Genomic DNA, 20,210 nt, shown 5'->3' on the forward strand with positions numbered 1-20,210 from the left:
AAAAACAACCAAGCGATGAGCCAACACTGTGAGAAGCCTCTCCCCGTGCTGCTGCCGTGCCCACGCAGGTCCCAGGTCCTCAGCTGCTCCCTTCTGGCGGAGGCCAAATCTCCCCGACTCCTCAGGAGGCTGGCGCGAGGGCCTAGAGTGGCTGTTATCGCAACCCCCCTACCAAGAACACTTGATTTTGTTTCCCTCTGTCTCCTTCAGGCAGAGAGGAGTCCCACCTGCAGGAACTAAAGTGGGTGTCTGTCACCTTGCCAGACGGGAGGAAGAGAGGGACAGGGCTGAGAGTGCAGGCGCTGAGCCCAGACTACCCGGGGGCCCCCAGCTTCACCTGCACCTGGCTGGGTGACCTCCTGGGCAAGTCACCTGGCTTCTGCGTACCTGAGCCTCCCCCTCTGCAAACTAGGGAGAGCGGTACTGTGCCTGCTTCATGGGACCCTGCAAGGGGACATCACTTTACAGGGGGGCCCAGGCCCAGGCCCTAGGCGTGGAGCCAGCCAGTGACAGGATGGACACGGCTCTGCCTGCAGTGCCAGCACACCGGGCAGTGGACTCAGCGAGTTCTTCTACACAAGAGCACTCCAGGCTTTCCTCGCCCTGGGGTCTACATCAGGCAGCCTGACATGCCCATTAGAGCCACAGGTTCCCTCAGGGTGGACACCTCTGGATCCACCAGCTTGCCAGGATTCCTCCCAGCCCCTCCCCAGGTCCAGAGACAGAGAAATCACTCTTTCCGACCCTTTCCCTTGCTCCAGGTTCCACCTCTGAAGTCCTTTCACAGTCACTCTGAAGGGGTCTCAGGTAGGAGAGGCTGGTGACAAGCATGTCCAGGATGCCACCTGCCTGCAGAGTCCCTCCAGAGTCTTGCCCTAGAGGAAGGGCCTCCTGCACGGAGGGCACCCGCTCCTCAGGGGCTCCAGCAGGACCAAGGAGCTGGACATCAGACAAGAGTGCCCACGCAGTATGTCTGTCTCTCCAAAAATGACCCAGGACATCCTCACACCTTTCTAGAAATACCTCTCTTCCCAACAGTCAGGGCCTCCTCTTGAAGGGAAGGATTCAGAACCAGCCTGACTCAAGGAAATGAGACTGCAGTTATGAAGGTGAGCTGTAGGGGCTGCAGAAGGTCCCAGGTGAAGGCTCTGGGGGGCTGCTGAGCTGCTAGGTGCCCCCTAGGAGAGGAGTTTACCTCCTTCTGCCAAGAGGGTCTCTGTGGTGGCCTGTCTCCAAGACGGCAGCCAACGACCATTTGCCTCCCTGTACACAGGCTGCAGCACATCAAAGGTGAGACCATTCCCACCCAGTGACACTCGAGGACACTGGGGACTGACATCTTCCACTCCCCCTACTTGGAAGCCAGCCGCCAGGCCATGCGGAAGTCCTGGCTCTACTGCCAGAGACACTGAGTGGCGGCCACATCGAGAAAGCCAATGTTCAGACACGTGAGTGAGGCCTTTCTGGACCTCCTGCCCAGCGCAGCTCCCAGCTGGATGTGGCTGTCTGAGAGTCACTGGTGAGACCAGCAAAGTGGCCAATGGGACAATTCCCAGCATCTCAACCCTGGCCCACAGGATCTGGAGAAACAGCAACTCATTTCTGTAGCCACTACATCTGGGGTAGTTCCCTATAAAGCCACAGACAACAAACAATACTGACCAACAAGCTGCGCATTTCAAAAGCTTAAATAATTCAATAAACCCTCAAAGTTCTTATCTCATCCCCCCAAATATTTGCAAATCATGTATCTAATAAGAGACTTGAATCCAAAATTTATAAAGAGTTCTAACAATCTAACAATAAGACAACCAACAACCCAATTTTAAAATGGGCAAAGGATCTGAATAAATATTTCTCCAGAGAAAATATACAAATGACAAATAAACACAATGAGTCATCAGAGAATGCAAATCAACGCCACAATCAGATACCACTTCACAACGATTACAACGGCTCTGATACAAAAGACAGTAACAAGTACTGACGAGGAGTGGAGGGACTACCCCTCGTCACTCCACGCACGAATGGGAAATGGTGCTGCTGCTCTGCAAACAGTCTGGCAGTTCCTCCGAAGGTTAAACACAGAGTCACCACATGATCCAGAATTCCTTTTTCCAGGTACAGACCCAAGAGAAATGGAAATGTGTCACCCGGAAAGCTGGTACACACATGTTCATGGCAGCATTACTGTAACAGCCAAAAAGTGGGAACACTCAAGATGTCCATCAACTGAGGAATGGATAAATAAAATGTGGTATAATCCATACGATGGAATGCTATTTGTTAATAAAAAGGAATAAATAAAGTACACAGTTCATGATGAACACTGGAAATATTATGTTAAATGAAAGAAGCCAATCACAAAAACATACTGAACGATTATATTTACACAAAAAGTTTAGAACAGGCAAATCCATAGCAACAAAAAGCAGGTAAGTGGCTGCCCAGGGCTAAGGGCAGATGCGGAGTGAGGGCTATCGGGTCTCGGTTTCTTCTAGACAAGGCTCTAAGATGCTCTAATGCTCTAAGACTGCTTGTGGTGATGGCTGTACTAAGGACCCCTGGACTGCACACTTTAAATGGGTGAATCATACAGTGTACGAATTAGATCTCAGTAAAGTCATTACAGAAAGAAGACAATGCTGATCTACGTCCCCGGCACAGAGCTGCCCACCTCGGTCCACATACTCCTGTAGCTCTTCCGGGCACCCACCCGGACTCACGTGAACTCTGACCCCAAGCCCAGATCACACAGAAGGCTTGTTTTGCACTCTGCTTTCTCGGGCCAGAAATCCCTACCTTTCCATTTCAAAAAATGTTCACCTCATCCACACGTTCAGAGCATGCTCAGATTTCCCCAGCTGACCTCTCTCTGACTTGACAGTTCATTTACCTAAACCAGTAGCCAAGGGCCACAAAGAGAATGTGCTTTTAACTCTGGACACACAGTGAGTCCCAGAACCCCAACCCTGCACTTGGGCACTAGGAGGTGCACAGTGCTGACCCGATGAGCGGCAGGGTGGGTGCAGAACACAGGCTGGGTCATCTGACAGGCCACATGGCATCTCCAGGCCTGTTCTGCTTCACTTCCACCAGCTCTGCCCCCAGGCGAACACACGGATGAAGGGGGTGGTCACGTGAAGCCCGCCCAGTTCACAAGAGAGCTCACATGGGAACCCTCCGCCACCTCTCCACCTGCGACGCTCCCCCATCTGGGTCCTCACTCAAGCCCTCACCCGCCATGAGCATCACCCTCATCATTTAACAAAAGGGGACAGGAATCCCTCTGGGCCCAAGTGTCAGGGCTCCGTGGGGCTTAGGTGAGACCCCCAGGAGGGAGGGTTGAGCCTGAGGCCAGAGCCCACTCTTACTCAGGGCACTCGGCATCCCCAACAAGAGCAGCTGGGGCGGGAGAGCACCCAGCCATGAAGGAGGGTGCCAGCAGAGGTCAGAGGCTGGGCCTGCATCCTAAGTGCCCACCCCATCCCTCCCATACACACATCCACATGGTGGACCCAAAGGAGGACCCACAGAGGGCCGCGGAGGATGCTGACGGTGTGCACTCTGACAGTGTGCAGCCCCCAGCCTCACTGCCCGGGTGGAGGCATCCAGAGCCTGCCTCGTACCCTGTCCCCATCCCTGCAGGCGGACTGCCCCAGGGCCTTACCCGGGTCTTGGCCTTCAGGAACACGTGGCTCTCCATGTCCTTGCTGGATTTACTGTGGGCCACACCAGCTTTCCTCATGGCGTCCTCGCTGGAACACAAAGGAGAAGACAGGTTGACACACACGGGCTTCCTGGCCAGTAGGCCTTCACAGCAGCTGCCCCAGGCTGGCTCCCCAGCCTGGCTGAGGTCCAGGAGGGGCATGAGGGAGGGGCCCTCAGGATAGCGATGAAAGGCCACAAAGCAGAGGAGAGCAGGGCCGGGCCACGAAGGTGGGGACCAGGAACGGCGGCCTCCCTGGCTCCAGCGGGCAGGGGGCCAGGCCCAGGGACTGCTCACAACCAGCACAGAGGCAGATGAATGGCCTGCTGGCCTATTTCCTGCCCTGAGTGACCTGGGTCCCCACCCAACTCTGGCATCAAGAGCAAGGGGACCCATGCTCCGACTCTTCCTCTGTAAGATGGAGGGGCCACGCGAGTCATCTCTCAGCCCCTCCCAAGGCAAAGGTCCCAGTGTTGGACACGCAGATTCTCCAAGTCTGATCTCAGCAACTTTCAGCTGGGGCAGGAGAAACAGCACACTGATGCCAACACGCTACAGTAAGAGATGGAATCTGAGCACTCCGCAGGGAGAGAGCCGTGCACACAGCTAACTGGGTAGCACACCCCCACATGAAGACAAGGACAGGCGTGCGTTTGTAAGAAAGGGGAGGGGCATCCCAGGCTCGGGTTCCAGGGTCTGGCTGATCTACTCACAACCCCAGGATGGGTCTCCCTGCCTGTCTTCCCAGCACCTCACCCCAGGGAATTCCAGTCCGGCTGCTGCCAGAAAGCTTTCTGATGGCTCCATACATACGCACACCCTGGGTACAGGAGGAGTGTGAGCACGGGCTGCAGGACCACATCTGTGATACTGAAAGAAATCCCAAAGAGGCGGCCAAGTGCTAAGAGATGGGTCAATCTGTACTGACATATGAGAAACAGAAAGTGGTGCTGCCCACCACAGTGCTACAGAACTCATTCAACACAAGCTTGGAACCCCTGCCTCCTGGCTGGAGGAAGAGACAGCCCAAGACCTACGTTCCACCCAGAGGAAACCAGCCGTGATTTGGGAACCACAACACCCATCAACCCACTGAACTCTCACGGGTGAGAGGTTTTGCCAGCTCTGCCCAACCCCAGGGGCCACTTCCTGGTAAGGTGCTGCCAGGTGTGCAGTCTGCTCACCCACCTGGGGCAGGGGCCTGCAGCGGGTGTGGGTGTGAGCTCCCAAATCACAACAGCACCAGATGACATGTCCAACACTGGGAGGAGGAAGCTTTCCCAAGCACGTCACCAAAAGCAGACACCTTGGCCAGATTTTTCACCAGATTTAAAAAAGATTCCTAACTACATGTTTATCAGCCACCAACCAGAGAGATAAGGAAATGGTGTCTGGCCCTCGGTGGCACACCCCCTGCCCCTCTCCCCCAACCCCAGGGCCTGTGCCACGGCCCGGCGAGCTCCTGTGGTGGTGGCACAGCCTGGGGTGCTGTCTGTTTGGTAAAACACAGCTCAGGCCAGCCCAAGAGAGAACTGTTCCCATCTCCCCAGGTGCCAGCTGGACCCAGGCAGCCCATGGATGAGGCCAGCCTAAAGCTTCGGCTTGCCCCGGCATCAAGGAATCCCATGAGCCCGCCTAGGATGGGCCAGGAAGTGAAGACAGACCAGGAGAGCAAATCGCCACATCGGCCCTGGGAGGGAAACACCACTTTGACTGATTCTTATCACGTCTACGGGTCTCATATCTCCAATTCAGGAAGGACCTACATTTCACTCTGTAATTTTGGTTTATTATAGTCTCTTAGGAGAGGAGGATGATAAGGGATCAGTTGAAACAAAAAACACACAGGTTCCAACGTAAGATGGGTGTCCTCTCTGAAAAGAACAGAACCACAAGACGGGTGAGGTACTCACTTAAGTCACAATCCAAGTAAATACGCTCCCTGCAACAACTTCATTTTAAAAATACAATTAAATTTTTTATTTAATTGAACCTCCAGTTTGGAAGGAGGGACTGAACCTGAATGTCTGATCCCACTTGTCTTCAGTGCCCCCTAACATGGCAGACAAAGACCCCAGAGAAAAGAGTCATCTGGAGCCAAAAGAAACTCTGCAGAAGGAAGAAAACATCAAGAAACTATCTTTATTATCCAAACAGATAAGACACTGCATCCATTTAACAAGAACAAGATGCTATAAAACCAGAAAAATCAGATTACCCCCCCCAAAAAAAGTTCTTACAAATAAAAGCATATTAAATGTTAGAAGTGAAAGGTCCGAGATAAAACTGAAGAACTCTCCCAGAGAGCAGAGCTAGAAGGCAGACACAGGTGACAGGATGTACAAGATGAAGAAAAGGAGACGAGGGCCAGAGGGGGGCAGCTTCCAAGGCGGGGAGGGGGAGCCAGAACAGGGCTGGAGGGGCTGAGACTCCAGTGAAACGACTGAGGAACTTTCCCTGGACCATCACGTGGCTGCGGGAGTGAGGGAAGCCGCCCTGAAACTCCGAGAGGAGAAGCACCAGAGGAGAAGCACCGGCGTCCCCACAGCAGCGGGGAAAAGGGGCTGGGGTCGGGTGGTGACAGGCTTCTTATGTAGGGAGCACCTCCCACCTAGAGGTCCACATGCATCCAAGGCCACGCAGCCTCCAGAAACTATAGACTCCCTCGAGCCCCTTTCCTGGAAGCTGGCAGAACGAAGAAATGAACCACAAAGCAAGCCGAGGGTATGGGAAACAAGAGCCCCCACAGCCCAGCAACTCTGGAGACCAGCATGGAGAGGGGCCCCACCCGGGCCGCCACAGCCCCTGAGGCCCCAGATGGGAGGTCAGCCAGGGGGGCAGCACTGAGTGCGAGATAACCCAAGTAAGGGGAAGACCCAGCCACAGGCACACAGAAAAGAAGGCGCATTTTTAAGAAGGCAGTTTTTTGTTAGGGGTAAAAAGCATCACAGAACACCCTATGCTCAGCTGTGAACATCGTCCGTGCAGGTTGAAAACACAGGCTTCCTCGTCAATTCACCCAGAAGGTACCCCACTGGCAGAAGGTGGGAGAAGCAGAGAGAACAGCTGTGTCACCAGAAGCCCAAACTCCTCACCGATGACTCGGGAGCTAGGCAGAGGAGAGCCCAGGGCCACTGGGAGGATGCGCCACCCAGGGAACCACCACAACCCCTAGTCCGTCTCTTCATTTCCTGACTTCTAAAACCTCTGTGCAAATGTTAATCTGACAGAGTAAAAATGAAATGACAAAATGTACCTCCAGACTGCGCACAGACCCCCTGGAAGACCACAGCACAAAGGCCAGCCCCTCCCACCCCGTCAGCCTGGGGACCAAAGCTGGCGGCCCCCACCGACGTTGACCCACGAGGGTCCCACAGCTCCCCAGGCACCCGTCCTCCCCAGCTCGCCTGCCTTCCCATCTCGGTGGTCTACTCCCCACCCTGCCCCAGCGTCCAGGGGGATTCACCTCTGAGGTGGGAAGTACTGAGGCCTGGACAGCTCAGCCACCAGCTCAGCTCAGCTGCCTCGGCCTTGCGGCATCTGGAAACACATTTCCTAACACATATATCCCAGACCCCAAACTCCCTCCGTTCTGCATCAGCACACCTCTGCGTCCCATTCCTTGACTTTTTAAAAGCACACAAAAGTGTTTTTTTAACAAGATAAAAATACGTATTTCAGTGTTTAACCATCCACCCACATGTAGGAGACGTATTTTAGTCTTGCAGGAAGATACTTCAATCGTACAAACACAAGAGACTTAAAATGGCTGCTCCTCACACTCCTGTTGGTTTAAGTAAGCTCCATGTTCAATATTTCTCAATTCCTAGATCAGTGCAAGAACCACGCCCAGAGAAGACCCTGCTGCTGGTAGAAGGGCATGCATGCCATCAGAAAGGGAAAGAAAAATGCCATGTGATATCACTTATATGTGGAGTATTAAAAAAAAAAGAAGGCACTAATGAACTCATCTATAAAACAGAAATAGACTCGAAGACGTAGTAAACAATCTTATGATTACGGAGGGAAAGGGGGTGGGAAGGGATAAATTTTGGAGTTCGAGATTTGCAATCAATCACTACATATAAAAACAGATAAACGAATTTCTTTTGTATAGCACAAGGAACTATATTCAATATCTTGTAGTAACCTTTAATGAAAAAGAATATGAAAACAAATACATGTATGTATATGCATGACTGGGGCAATGTGCCGTACACCAGAAATTGACACACTGTCATTGACTGTACGTCAATTAAAGAGAGAAAACAAAGTAAGACCATTGTCTTTGTTCTCTGTAAATCATTGTGCTTAATTATATCAGAGGACTTTTAAAAACATGATCCTGATGGGTAGCTGTTGGATATATTATTTCCCACATTTTCGTGTATTTGAAATATTTTATAATTAAAAGTAAAATATTTGGGAGGTGGGAAGGGACAGACTGGGATTTCAAAATTTATAGATACTGACAAACATATGCAGAATAAATAAACAAGATTATACTGTATCGCACAGGGAAACATATACAAGATCTTGTGGTAGCTCACAGTGAAAAAAAATGTGAAAACGAATATATATATTTTCATGTGTAACTGAAAAGTTGTGCTCTATCTGGAATTTGACATAACATCATAAAATGACTATAACTCAATCAAAAATGTTAAAAAATAATAATAATAAATAAATAAAATAAGATATTTAGCAGAAAAAAAACAAACAAAAAAAAGAAGGGCATGTCATCATTTGAGCTACTGAAGACTACACGAGCTTCTTCATTTTCTCTGATCTGCTGGTTTGGCCACAACAAAACCAGGGTGCTAGAGCGACCTTGCGACCCCTGTCCAGGCCAGGCTCCAGGCCTAGGACCGCTGTGGCTGGCCCTGTTCCAATCCTGAGTGTGTCCCAACCCAAGAGCATATTAAAATGCTTACCTCCCATGATTTCATGAAATATCTGAGAGGAGGAAAGCCCTATCTTCCAGAGATCTGCACTCAAGTGCTGACAGTCAAAGTCATTTAGTATCCGGGAAGTGGTTGAAAACAGTCCAGGAGGAGCAGGGAGGGATGGGTGAAACACTGGCCATGTGATGCTAACTTTCCCAGTACCTGGGAAACCACACTTTCCCATTACTTGGACCTCAGTGAATGTCTGGAAAAGGCCACAATGGAACTTTTAACAAGAGGAAATAAAACGCTCACCTCAAGCACATGAGATGACTGTGTAGAGGTGCCTGGAGAAGGCATCCACAGGTGGTAGACAGCGGCGCGAACATTCTGAGTATTAGAGTAGCTGGGGGCAGAGGGTGGAGCTCACAAAGCAAGAGTGTCGCTTGAAGCTGAGTGGTGAACACACAGGCATGGGATCTCTAAATTGTACTACTTGGTTTCATGATTCAAACTTCCTATTTGGAATTTTAAAAAATCCATCAGAATTCCTTCAAAGAGGTCCCCTCTGGGAATGTAACCAAGATCACTGCCCTGAGGAACACTTTCCAGGGGGCAGGTACCATCAGCCCTTCACAACAGTGGCAAGAGAATCATCACGTGGTCGCAGGCCTTCCCACCCGGAAGGCCCAATAGGGTCCTGGACCAGCCACAGCTGCCTGGTCAGGAATGGCAGTAACAGCTGGAAGACTTCCGGCCAGGAAGGGAGATGCAAAGGTAGCAGCTGTGGGTGGGTGGGGTCACCTACAAAAGGATGCTGGTGGGGCCATCTGGGGCCTGTGCAAAGGCCAAAGATCAGCAGGGACTTGGAAGTGGGCCAGCCACTCTTTGGGGCCCAGTGACCTGCAAGGAGTTGCTAACATAGCAGCAGGCTCCTCCCACTGGCGCTCTCAGCGCACTTGGCGCAGGTTAACTTCCAGCAGCTGCCTTCTCCCTTCCCCAAAAGAGGTGTGATGGCTCTTTCTGATTAAAAGGCGCTGGCCTTTCTGGTGGGGCTCTGGTCAGCAAGGACTGCTCTGTAACGTGCAGTGTAACTGTCAGTAATGGGGCCTGTTTCCTCCTCTCACACGGGAGTAACAAACGCACCCACAGGCAGGGTGAGCTCTGAGTCACCTTCTGCAGGAGGGCTCGGCCCAGCCGCCCCCACATGTCAGCTGCCGTGGACAAAGCTGGATGACTGAGGGCTCGCGTCCCCTCAGGTCACGTTAACGTCTGGCCCAGAGGCAGTAGAGCGAAGGGTCTATATCTCACCCATCACTTCCCAGTTGCTCCACCAGGGCTTGGCGGTAACCAGCAGGACCCTGAGCCCCCGACACTCGAGGTGGGGGGGAGGCGGGGGGGCTATACACAGTAATCAGCCCAGTGTGGACGGACGACAGGTGGCTCAGGAGGGAGTAGCGTGCTCTCAGCAGCTTCCCCACTGGAACCAAGGTCCAGAATCCCACTGGAGGCACAGGGACTTGAGGGCCTGGGCCCCAGAGAAGGGTGGGCCGAGGCTCACGGCTTCTGCCTGTGGGAGGGCCCAGAAACCACAGGCAGGATCTAGACGTGACGTCCTTCTGAAGACCTCTCCAGACCCCTGAGGCTGCTGTTTGGTTGTTTGTTCCCTGCTGCTTTTCTGCTTTGCTTTATTCTGTTTCTGGCTAAATAGTACTGACTTCTCCTTCAGGTCTAGGCCAAAGTCTCGGCATCTCCTCTGTGCCCAACCTGGAGTTCACACCTCCCCTGGTGGCTTAGCCCGAAGAGGAGGCTGACCTCTGCCCCACTCGGCGCCAGGCTCCCTCTAGCCCTTCTGGCCCTGACTAGAACCCTGCTCTGGGGCTGCCCTCTCCCAGGTCTCGTCCCCTGTTCAGTCCAATAGACATTTCTTCACATTGCCTAAGCGTGCAATCTGCTCTTTTGAGGGGTGGGAGGTATAAGAGCCTCAAGAATGAGATGACAGAAAACCTGTGAAGAATTGGGGAGGAATGACTAGGGGTCCTTTTGCTCGTTCACTGCTCACCTCGTCTCTGTCAGGTGCGAGGCTGGTTCTCCAGGAGCCAACCGACCAGATGTGCCCAACACTGACCCAACCATCCCAGGAGGTGGGCCCAAGGGCCCCAGAGACCAGCTCAGGGGCCCTAAGGGGGGCACTCCTGGGTCCTTCTGGGAGACTGGATGTTCAACAAAGAGCCCATCTGAACCCACCAACAGTTTTACAAGGACCCTCTCCAGAGGCTCCTGTGTCATCAATCCCCCTAACAGACTCAGTGGTTCCCCCTCCACTCCCCAAGGCTCCCACTCCTGCAAGGGCCCCAGAGGGGGCAGGAGAGTGTCAGGGGACGCATCACTGAATCCCAAGTCCTCTGCTGGGGATAGGGTGGAGGTCTCTTCCTTTTCCCTCCCACCATCCCTGTGAGACAGATGACCCCCGCCTTTGCACTGATGAGGGAGATGACCGAGAAGGGCTAAGTATCCAAGGTCATCAGCTAACAAGTGGAGAGAATGCGGGCTCCAGTTGCACAGTGCACATGGGCACAGGCAAAGCAGGCCACTGTCGTGTGAGGGCGACATCTCCTCCAAGAAAACACCCTTGCACTCCTCAGTAGGGGTTTTACACGCCAGGCACCATGCTTCATAGGATGGGGGTCCTACAGGAATCCCAACGGGGCTGGCAGACAAGATACCAGCAAGGGTGACCCCCATTAGGCAGAGGGGCAGAAAAAGCTCTTGAGTATTTGATAAAAGAAGAAAAGGAGCTAGTCGTGAATACAGTGGGGGGACTTCTTCTCACTGCTGAATACCTTAAATACTTGATTGTAAACTGTTTAAGGGGAGAGAACAAAGAAAGAATTTGGAATGCTCAAGAAGCTGAAAGATCTGAGAGGCGGGTAGGAGGAGAGGCTGGCCTTGGTGAGGCACGGGGGGTGCGGAGTGGGACACCTGGAGTTTTGCTCTCCTGTTAAAGAGAGTCACTGTGGTTTTCAGCCAGGCAGTGGAAGGCCCTCAGAACCAGCCCCACTCAAAACTGCTTTTGCTCAGTGGGGGCCGGGAGCCGGTCTGTAGCCCTGCTCTCTCAGTAGGCCAGGTGAAGATGGAGCCGGTGACCAGCGCTGACCCTCCCGCTGAAACCTCCTGATGCTTCACTATGCTCTCCTTCTTCCCTCAGTCAACCGCAAATTCTTGGGTTCAAAACATTTCCCAAGATGGCCAACTTTAAACAACAGCATAAACACTGGAAGAAGTCAGAATTAACAACGTGTCAGGTGCCTTAACCCAGATCTGCTTTTCTAACCCTGTGAAAGCAATAAATCAAGGCACCGAGAATCACGACTTTCAAAGTGAACCCTGGAGAGAAAACAGATGAATCTGAGAACTGAGAACACCCACATGATGCTAGGCAGACAGCCTTTCAAACTGCTCATCCAGTGGAGGTGGGCAGAAGGGCTCCCCAAAGCACCCAGGCCCTAATCCTAGGAACCTGGGAATATGCCACATGATACAGCAGAAGGGAATTCCCAAATGTCATTAAGGTTACAGACTTCAAAATAGGGACATCATCCGGCTTTTTCGAGTGGGCCCAATCTAATCTGAACCCTTGGTAGAGAATTATTTTTTCTGGCTGAAGTCAGAGATGCTGCAGAAGAAGCCACCTATGTTGGAGGGGCCGCTTCGGAAGTGCCAGAGGGAAATGGAGGCAGCCTCTGAGAATGAGGAAAGGCTGACCCTGGGCTGACAAAGAGCTGGTAAGGAACAAGAACACCTCAGTCCCACAAATGCACGGAAGTGAATTTGGCCAGTGACCTGAATGAGCTTGAAAGCCAATTCTACCCCAGAGCCTCCGGGAAGAAATGCACTCTTGCCAATATCTTGATTGCAGTCCTCTAAGACCCTAAGCAGAAGACTCAGCTGGGCCTACCTAGACCTCTGATCTACAGAAACCGTCAAATAAACATGTGCTGTTTTAGGCAACACAATTCAACAGCAACCATAGAAAACTAATACATGAGCAGCAATCTGAACCCAGTTTCTCTAGACACAGAAGAAGGCTAAACAAGCGCTCACTCAGTTCTCCCAGTCCACTCAGAGACTCTTCAATGATCCTCCCAGCCCTCTGACACTACCTCACCCTTCCCATTTCCTTGGGTGGCAACTCATTCTTCCCAGCCTTAAGTTCTGAGCTTCCTCAAAGAGGAATCTTTGCCCTGGGGGCTTTCCTCACAGGAGCCTTGAAGCGAGCCAATCCTCAAGATTTTATTTATCGATACCTGAGTGCATCAAAAAAACAACATGCACTGATTCTACAGCCTCCGCAGAATTGTCCCTGGACTGTTCCACAGCAGTGTCCAGAGCCACAAGCGCTAAGGCCCCCACTCCCTGCACTGCACGGAGAGGTTCCCGGCCCTCCACCCCACTTCCTTCCTTCCACGCTGCCGCACCCCACCCCCGCCATCCAGTTAGTCATCAAGGACTGTCTCTGCTCACTCTCCCCTTTCTCTGGAATCATCTTCCTCTTTCAGTTCCTACCGCCAACTAACACAGGTCTTTCTCATCTTTTGCCTGACTAGGTTGTTCCGCAACCATTTTAGGGAGCAACGTGGCAGTGCTCTAGAAGTAGGTATACAGGCAGGAAAAATGACAGGTCCCCAGACCCCAAGATCTCAAAATGCTGCTAATGGCCTAACTGGCCTCTCTCCTCTGTTCTTGATCTGTCTCCGGGGACTGGGGGATGTCCCAACTCTCAGTACCTCAAAGCAGGCCCTAGGCCAAATGCTCATCGTAGCACTCCCACCACTGACGTGTCAGCACTTGCTCGTTCTCATCCCGTTATCATCTCCTGAGCCTCCTCACTCCTCAAACCCCAGAGCTCTCAGACTAGCACGACGTCCCCCGATGCAGTGGGCACTCACACTTCCCCCGTCCTCAGCTTGCAGTTACGGCCCTTCACCCTCCTCCTTGTCTTCCGAGGACTCAGTTTATTCGTCGCCTGCCCCCCTCCCCCACAAGGCTGCTCCTGGCCTGCTCAAGCAAACTGTCAATTCAGGTGGCAGAAAGACCCCATTGTAACTCCGCCTTCGCAGCGGTGCGTTCCCTGAGGGCAGGGGTGTTTCGGGCTAATCCCCGCTCGCACAGCCCGCCAGTCCCATAAGACCAGAAGACTAAACTAACGAGCAGCCGGTGCGCAGCAGCGGGAGTTCCGCACGTGAAGCCGAGGGCGCACGGCAGCCGCCGCATCGAGGGCTTCAACAGCTGAGACTGGGCAGGAGGCACTAACCTCGGCTTCTCACTCCCCCTCCCGACCGAAGGTCGCTTCCTGACAGCCTCTTCCTGCCACCCTCCGGCGAAGTCCACATCTGGGGCGGGGTCACCCAAGGTTCTCGTCCCCACCGCCCCTCGCTCCTCGTCCCTCGCCCCTTCCATCCGCCCCCTCCACCCGCCCTCACCCGCCCTCACCCGCCCTCACCCAGGGGCGCTTCTCTGGAGGAGGAATCGCAAAGCGCGCAGACCTGTGAAAGCCAGCACGGGCGGCCCGGGCCTCGTCCGTCCGCAGTGGGACGCAGAGCCGCGCCAAGTCTCCCTCCCAAGCACACAAATGACGATGACTCACAAACCAGGGCTCCCCGGCCGGCAGAGTTCGGCCCAGGAACGCTAACAAGCGGCCGGGGAGGCCGAGAACCGAGCGGACAGCGGGTAGGGCCGCGCCTGGGTCCCCAACGGTCCGGCGCCCGGTCCCCCGCGGGTCCGGCCGCGCCTCCCCCACCGCGAGGAGGGCTGAGGGAAGGCCGGGGGTCGCGCCGCCTCCCTGGCCCCTACTCACATTTGGCTGACCAACTTCTGCCGGAAGGCGGCGCTCCGCCAGTCGGTTTCCTGCCCCGAAACGTCCATGCCGGTGCCCCGCTCCCACCGCCCGCGCCCCGCTCGGCCGCCGCCGCCGCCGCCTCAACCGCAGCGCCAGGCCCAAACCCGGAAGCCGTCGGCAGCGACTCGGCCGCGCCGGAAGCGGGCAGGGATTGTGGGAAATGGAGTCGCGCGCGGGCCTCTGGGAAATGGAGTCCGCGGGCGCCCGGAAGTCAAAGCCCCCGCCGCTCTGCGGGACGCCCGGGGGGTCGGGAGATGCACCTGGTGCCTGTACGGCCTGCGACCCTGCTGTGTGCCGGCCCCCCAAGTCCAGGGGACCCGTACCCCTCGGGGAGGCCGCGCGCGGCCCCAGCTGTCTAAGCGGATGCCGTGGACAGTGTTTATCAGAGCGTTATCGAACATGCTGTGCGCACCTACTGTGCCCCCTCGATCCGGGCCCTGCCTCCCGGGCGCTGCCTTCCAGCGCCGCATCCCAAGAGGGACCAGAGACACTTCCATCAGTGCTTCTCCCCGTTAGACTTTTGTAATCTCATATCCCACCAATGGCTGTTTTTTGTAGGGGTTGGGGATGTAAGGAACCCAAACCACATTTGTTACCTTTTAGACATGGGCTCCTGTTTGGCCCCACAACCGTGCGGGTTCACCGAGAGCATAGCCTAGATGCTCGCGGAGGGCGCACAGGCTTGCTGGGTGGAGGAGGCAAGGGAGCTGAAGGCCAGCAGGATGGCCGCGGCGGCGGGGAAAGCACGGGGCAGGGGGCCTAAGGATACTTTTAGGAGGGTAAAAGTTCTGCCAGATTGAACCTATGGGGCCTGATCTGTGCCCTGGGGGAGGGAAGGCAGGTGACAAAAATCCTGAGCTCAAATGGCCCGCAAATGCTGAATGGACAATCACCAAGATGGGCCTCACAGAGAGTGAACTGCACCTTCTGATGCCAATAAATACCAGGCCCAGGAAGGGCTGTGTCCACCCCTCGTCCCCAAGCCCCAGGCAGGAGTTTGGCGGGAGGGCGAATTGGGAGAGGAGGGAGTAAGCTCATTCCCCAAAGGGGCCCCTCCTGCCCTCAGATTTCCAGTCTTGCATTGACAAGAGAGCTATTCACATCTTGAAACATTTTTGCTTTCATCCTCCCAAAAATACATTTTGGGGGCTTTTTTTGGGAGGGAGAGGTAATTAGGTTTTTATTCATTTATTTATCTTTTAATGGAGGTGCTGGACCTCATGTATGCTAAGCATGCACTCTACCACTGAGCTATATACTCTCTGCTCCAGAAATAATTTAAAAAAATTCCGTACCTAGGGTGATCAACTTGTTCTGGTTTGCCCAGGACTCCCCCATTTTGGGCTCTGAAAGTCTGTGTCTTGGCAACCCCCTTAGTCCACGCCCATCAGAAGGGCCCTATCTATATCCCTCTCACACATTTAATAAAATTAAGATGTAATGCACATACCATATAAATTACCCTTTTAAAGTGTATAATTCAGTGTTTTTCAGTATATTCATATTATCATAAGGTTGCGCAATCATCATGAATATTTTTAAGTTGAGCTCTAAATGTTTCTCTGAATCATCGGAAAGGTATGACTGCGATTTATCCTATATCGTATTTGTATATGCAGATTCCGTTCACTGATTTTTGAAAAACATTGGTCTCATAACTTCATTGGCACAGCCAGTCCTCACTGTCAAATCCTCTGGCAAATTAGATCTCTGGGGTTTTTGGACAAAAAGCGGGGACGTTGCATCCAACTCAAGTGAGCATGTTAATAGGGGCCCCAGGTCAACTCTCCACCTTCTGCACTATGGTTCTAGAAAGGCCAACAGAGCATGGCACGTAGATTCACAGACAGACAGGCAGGCAGAGGCCCTGCTATGATGTGATTTCTTTTAAGAATCTCATGCTCTACCAAGTGAGCTAGCTGGGTGGGTTTGATTTATGTTATGATTCGTACTTACCTTGCATGAAACTTATAGGATTTACAGTATATTAAGCTGTGTTTAGTAGTTCAAAGAGGAGTCAAGGTAAAATTTCTCATTCTTTTAAAATGTTGCTGTAGGACTGTGAGTGTCTTAGATAAACTAAGATTATAAGTTCAGTTTTTTAATAGTTGGGAACTCTTTTTTGTCTCTTTTTGACTTTTTATGGTCAGCCTAGGAATAGTCGTGGTGCCTGTGGGAGTGTCACTTACCATGCTAATCTATCACAATGAGTTTATCATGAAGCTCAGGCCTACTGGGAATTTAATCTTCTGCCATCTTGGTGTTAATTGCTGTGTCATTCCTTGGATGGCTGTGCTCTGCCCCTTTCCTTCTTGTCTCACCGGGACCCACTTTCCAGGCCTTAGTTATCTCATGCTGCTGCATAACAAGTTACACCACAGCCCAGTGGCTTAAGACAACAACAAAAAACATTTATCATCTTTCCCCACTTCTGTGGGTCCGTAATTCAGGAGAGGATGAGCCAGGTTCTGGCTCAGTCTCTCTTGAAGTTCCAGGCAGATGTTGGATTCCAAGGACTACAGCCATCCCACGGCCTAGGTAGGGGTCTACTTCCAGGGCAGCCCGCTCCTGGCTGGCCAGTTGGTTATGGTTGTGAGAGAGGTCTCAGTTTCATGCAGGCCCCTCCTCAGGGCGGCTTGAGTATCTCCACTACACGGTGGCTCACTTCCTGCAGACTCAGCAAGATGGAAACTGCAATGACTTTTATGACCACACACTTTTATTTTTGCCTCATTTTGTTCCTTAGAAGCCCACATTCAAGGGGAGGAAGATTGGGCTTTACCTTTGGAAGGGAGGAGAGTCAAAGAATTTGCAGGCATGTTTTTAAACCAGCTCCAAATTGGCTGTTCCAGTTTACATTCTCATCAGCAATATTTGTACATTCGCACCTCAGCAACCAAAGCTGGATCTCACCCTATTTTACATTTTGCCATGTTGATAGTGGCAAGGACTCTCTCGTTTTGTTTTGTTTTTTAATTTTTTATTAAAGTGTAGTTGATGTACAATGTTAGTTGCAGGTGTACAGCAAAGTGATTCAGTTATACAGTTACACACACATATACATTTTCTGTTCAGACTCTTTTCCAGCATATGTTACTCCAAGAAACTGAGTATAGTTCCCTGTGCTCTACAGTAGGTCTTCGTTTTTTTAAAGCTATTTTAATTTATTTTTATTGGATTATAGTCAGTTTACAATGTTGTGTCAGTTTCTGGTGTACAGCATGTTTCAGTCATACATATACATGCATACATTAGTTTTCACATTTTTTATTTATCTTATGTATAGTCATGTGAAAGACTTTCTCCTTGACCAAATTTTTGTCAGGCTCCTCTGAGCTCTCTTCTTAGCTCAACCTTGACTGGGGCACCTGTCCTGTTTCTGGCCTACTTAGCCTGGTCTAAGCAAAGAATTCTGCCAAATCAGTTCAGAGAGAATCCTCCACCCTTGCTATCTGATCAACTTCCCCATCTCCAACCTTGGATAATCCTACTAGGCCACTTTAGCAAGATTCCCCCTACCCTCGGTGTATTATTTTTGTAATTTTACATCCGCTGACAGTCTACTTACCTTTAAATCCCCAGCTGTCTTTGCTGTGTTCAGAGTTGAGCCTGGTCTCTCCTCTGCTGACAAACTCATTGCAATAGACTCCTGAACAGTCTTTCTTACTGTTTGAATAAGTGTCAGAACAATTCTTTCTTTAACAGAGTGTGAAAATGTGGGGGCAGCACTGCACTTCTTGATCATTAATGCACTTGAACTCTATTTCCTTCGTTTACACCCACTGGGACTTCCTCTTTTGTGAGTTTCCAATAAAGAACCTTTACCATTCTTCTGGCTGGTTCTTCCTGATTTTTTTTAATTGAAGTATTGTTGATTTGCAATATTGTGTTCATTTCTGGTGTACAGATTCAGTTATATGTTTATGTAGATATATAATTTTTTGCATTCTGTTATACTAAGATATTGAATATAGTTCCCTGTGCTGTACAGTAGGACCTTGTTGTTTGACTTTTTAATTATTGATTCTTAAAAGTTCCTTATTTCTTCTGCATAATAATTTTTGGTCAGTTATGTTGCAAATATATTAAGTGATACATGTTGTCATTTCTATTTTATTTTTTACTTTAACTGATATTGATGCTTCTCTCTCATCAATTAAGTTACGCGTTCTCTTCTGAGTGTTAACTATGCATCTTCATTTCCATTTAACTATTGGAATCTTAACATCTTTTACTGCGTTGTAGGACTTTTTTTTATTTTAATAAGACTATTTGCCATTTGCTGCCAATTTCCTTGCAAGAGTTTCCTAATTGTTTTCTGTTTGTTTAGGACGGTTGTGGTCCAGCTGTTCTGCACACAAGAGCATTGGTCTTTTCCTGTGAGATACTTTCCACTGGGTTGAGACTTCAAGTCTTCCATCATACCAGCCCTTTAACCAGCCTCTCTGTTCTTCCTTTCTCTTCAGTCCAGTTCTCTCAATTTATATTTACTTGGCACCTACTGAATGCCAGCCCTGTTCTAGGTGCTGGGAATACAGCCAGGAAGGAACAGAAAAAGCTTGTACCCTCAGGGAACAGAGGATTTTCGAGGAAGCAAACACATCCCCAGGAGGACCCTGGATTATCCTGCACAGCACAGCTTCTGTGCCTCCCCCTCCAGGGGAATTTCCAATGGGGGAACCACCGACTTGACCTGGAGGTATTTTGAGATGGTGGTCCCTCTAGCTTGGAGAAGACTGGGGCATGTCTTGTCCTCTCAGTCCTGGCCAGTGCCACACCCTCCTCTCCTCCCTGAAGATGCTACTTCAGTCTCTCCCTGCACTCTGTGGTTCCGACTGTCCTCATTTCAGAGGCCAGGCCTTTGAGGCCTGTCTTCCTGTCCTCACTTCCTTTCTTTCCTTTTCTTTTTAAAGTATAGTCAATTCTCACCTCTTTTTACATCTTAGTCACCACAGACTGGCTTCTGCCACTCCAAAGAAAGGCCTCCCCTCTCCCCCACCCCATTGGGCCTTTGAGATTACTCCCCCCATCCCCCACCCCCACAACCCATGTGCTCTGCGCGCACCCGGCTCTCTCCCCGCATATCACCTCCATCCGAAGTGCATGATATGCCCAGGACCTCCTCCAGCCTGACCCTCCACCCCGAACAGTCCTAAGCTGGACACCTGCAGCCTCCTTACCTTCCTGGGGCCATGGTGGGCCTTGTCTTTCCCCAAACCTTCTCTTGCTCCAGCCTCCTTAAGACTAGGGTAGCCCCACTGTGCCCTGCAATCTCTTGGGCTCACCCCTCCTCTGCCATCACTCACCCTTACTGGGGAACCTGCCTTCTACCCAGGTTTCCAGTCAGCACTGCCTTTTGTCCTCACCCTCTGCCCACCTGAGGCCACAGCTTCCCTGCTGCCCTCTCCAGTCCAGCCTCTGCAATCCCGGCTGGAATCTGCTGGCCTAGACCAAAGACTACCCTCAGGGCCACATCCATCTTCAGATGGCCAGGTCTTAACTTTAACTCTCCCTTCAGGCTCAGAGACTCCTGACGGCCTGCTGACCTCTCGCTTGGCTGGATCTGGCTTCCATGCCTTTGCTGACAAGTGTCCTGGAATGCTTTTCCCGCTCCCCAGAAGTCCTCATCAGTTATGCTACTGGCGGGGAGGTGGGGGGGGGTCACCACTTCCAGAAAGCCCTCCTGGAAGGCCTCTCCCATTGGGAACCTCCCCTC

At 51.8% G+C, this 20,210-nt stretch overlaps 1 protein-coding gene across 2 annotated transcripts in view; it reads right to left on the reverse strand.

The window, feature by feature from the left end:
* The window catches only part of MED15 (mediator complex subunit 15), a 36,182-nt gene extending 21,569 nt beyond the window's left edge, over positions 1-14,613 (reverse strand). Inside the window, exons 1-2 of one of the 2 annotated variants that reach the window (XR_012503536.1) lie at positions 14,453-14,613; positions 3,671-3,758 (exon numbers count right to left, since the gene is read on the reverse strand). Coding sequence is in view for 1 of the 2 variants with exons in the window: in XM_074355962.1 (XP_074212063.1) it covers positions 3,671-3,758; positions 14,453-14,520 (156 nt within the window). In the remaining variant the exon portion in view is untranslated. The remainder of the gene's footprint in view (positions 1-3,670; positions 3,759-14,452) is intronic. The other variant, XM_074355962.1, reaches the window with a different exon arrangement.
* Positions 14,614-20,210: the final 5,597 nt, after the last annotated feature.

The sequence above is a fragment of the Camelus bactrianus genome, chromosome 32, assembly GCF_048773025.1.
Source record: "Camelus bactrianus isolate YW-2024 breed Bactrian camel chromosome 32, ASM4877302v1, whole genome shotgun sequence".
NCBI classification, from domain to species: domain Eukaryota; kingdom Metazoa; phylum Chordata; class Mammalia; order Artiodactyla; family Camelidae; genus Camelus; species Camelus bactrianus.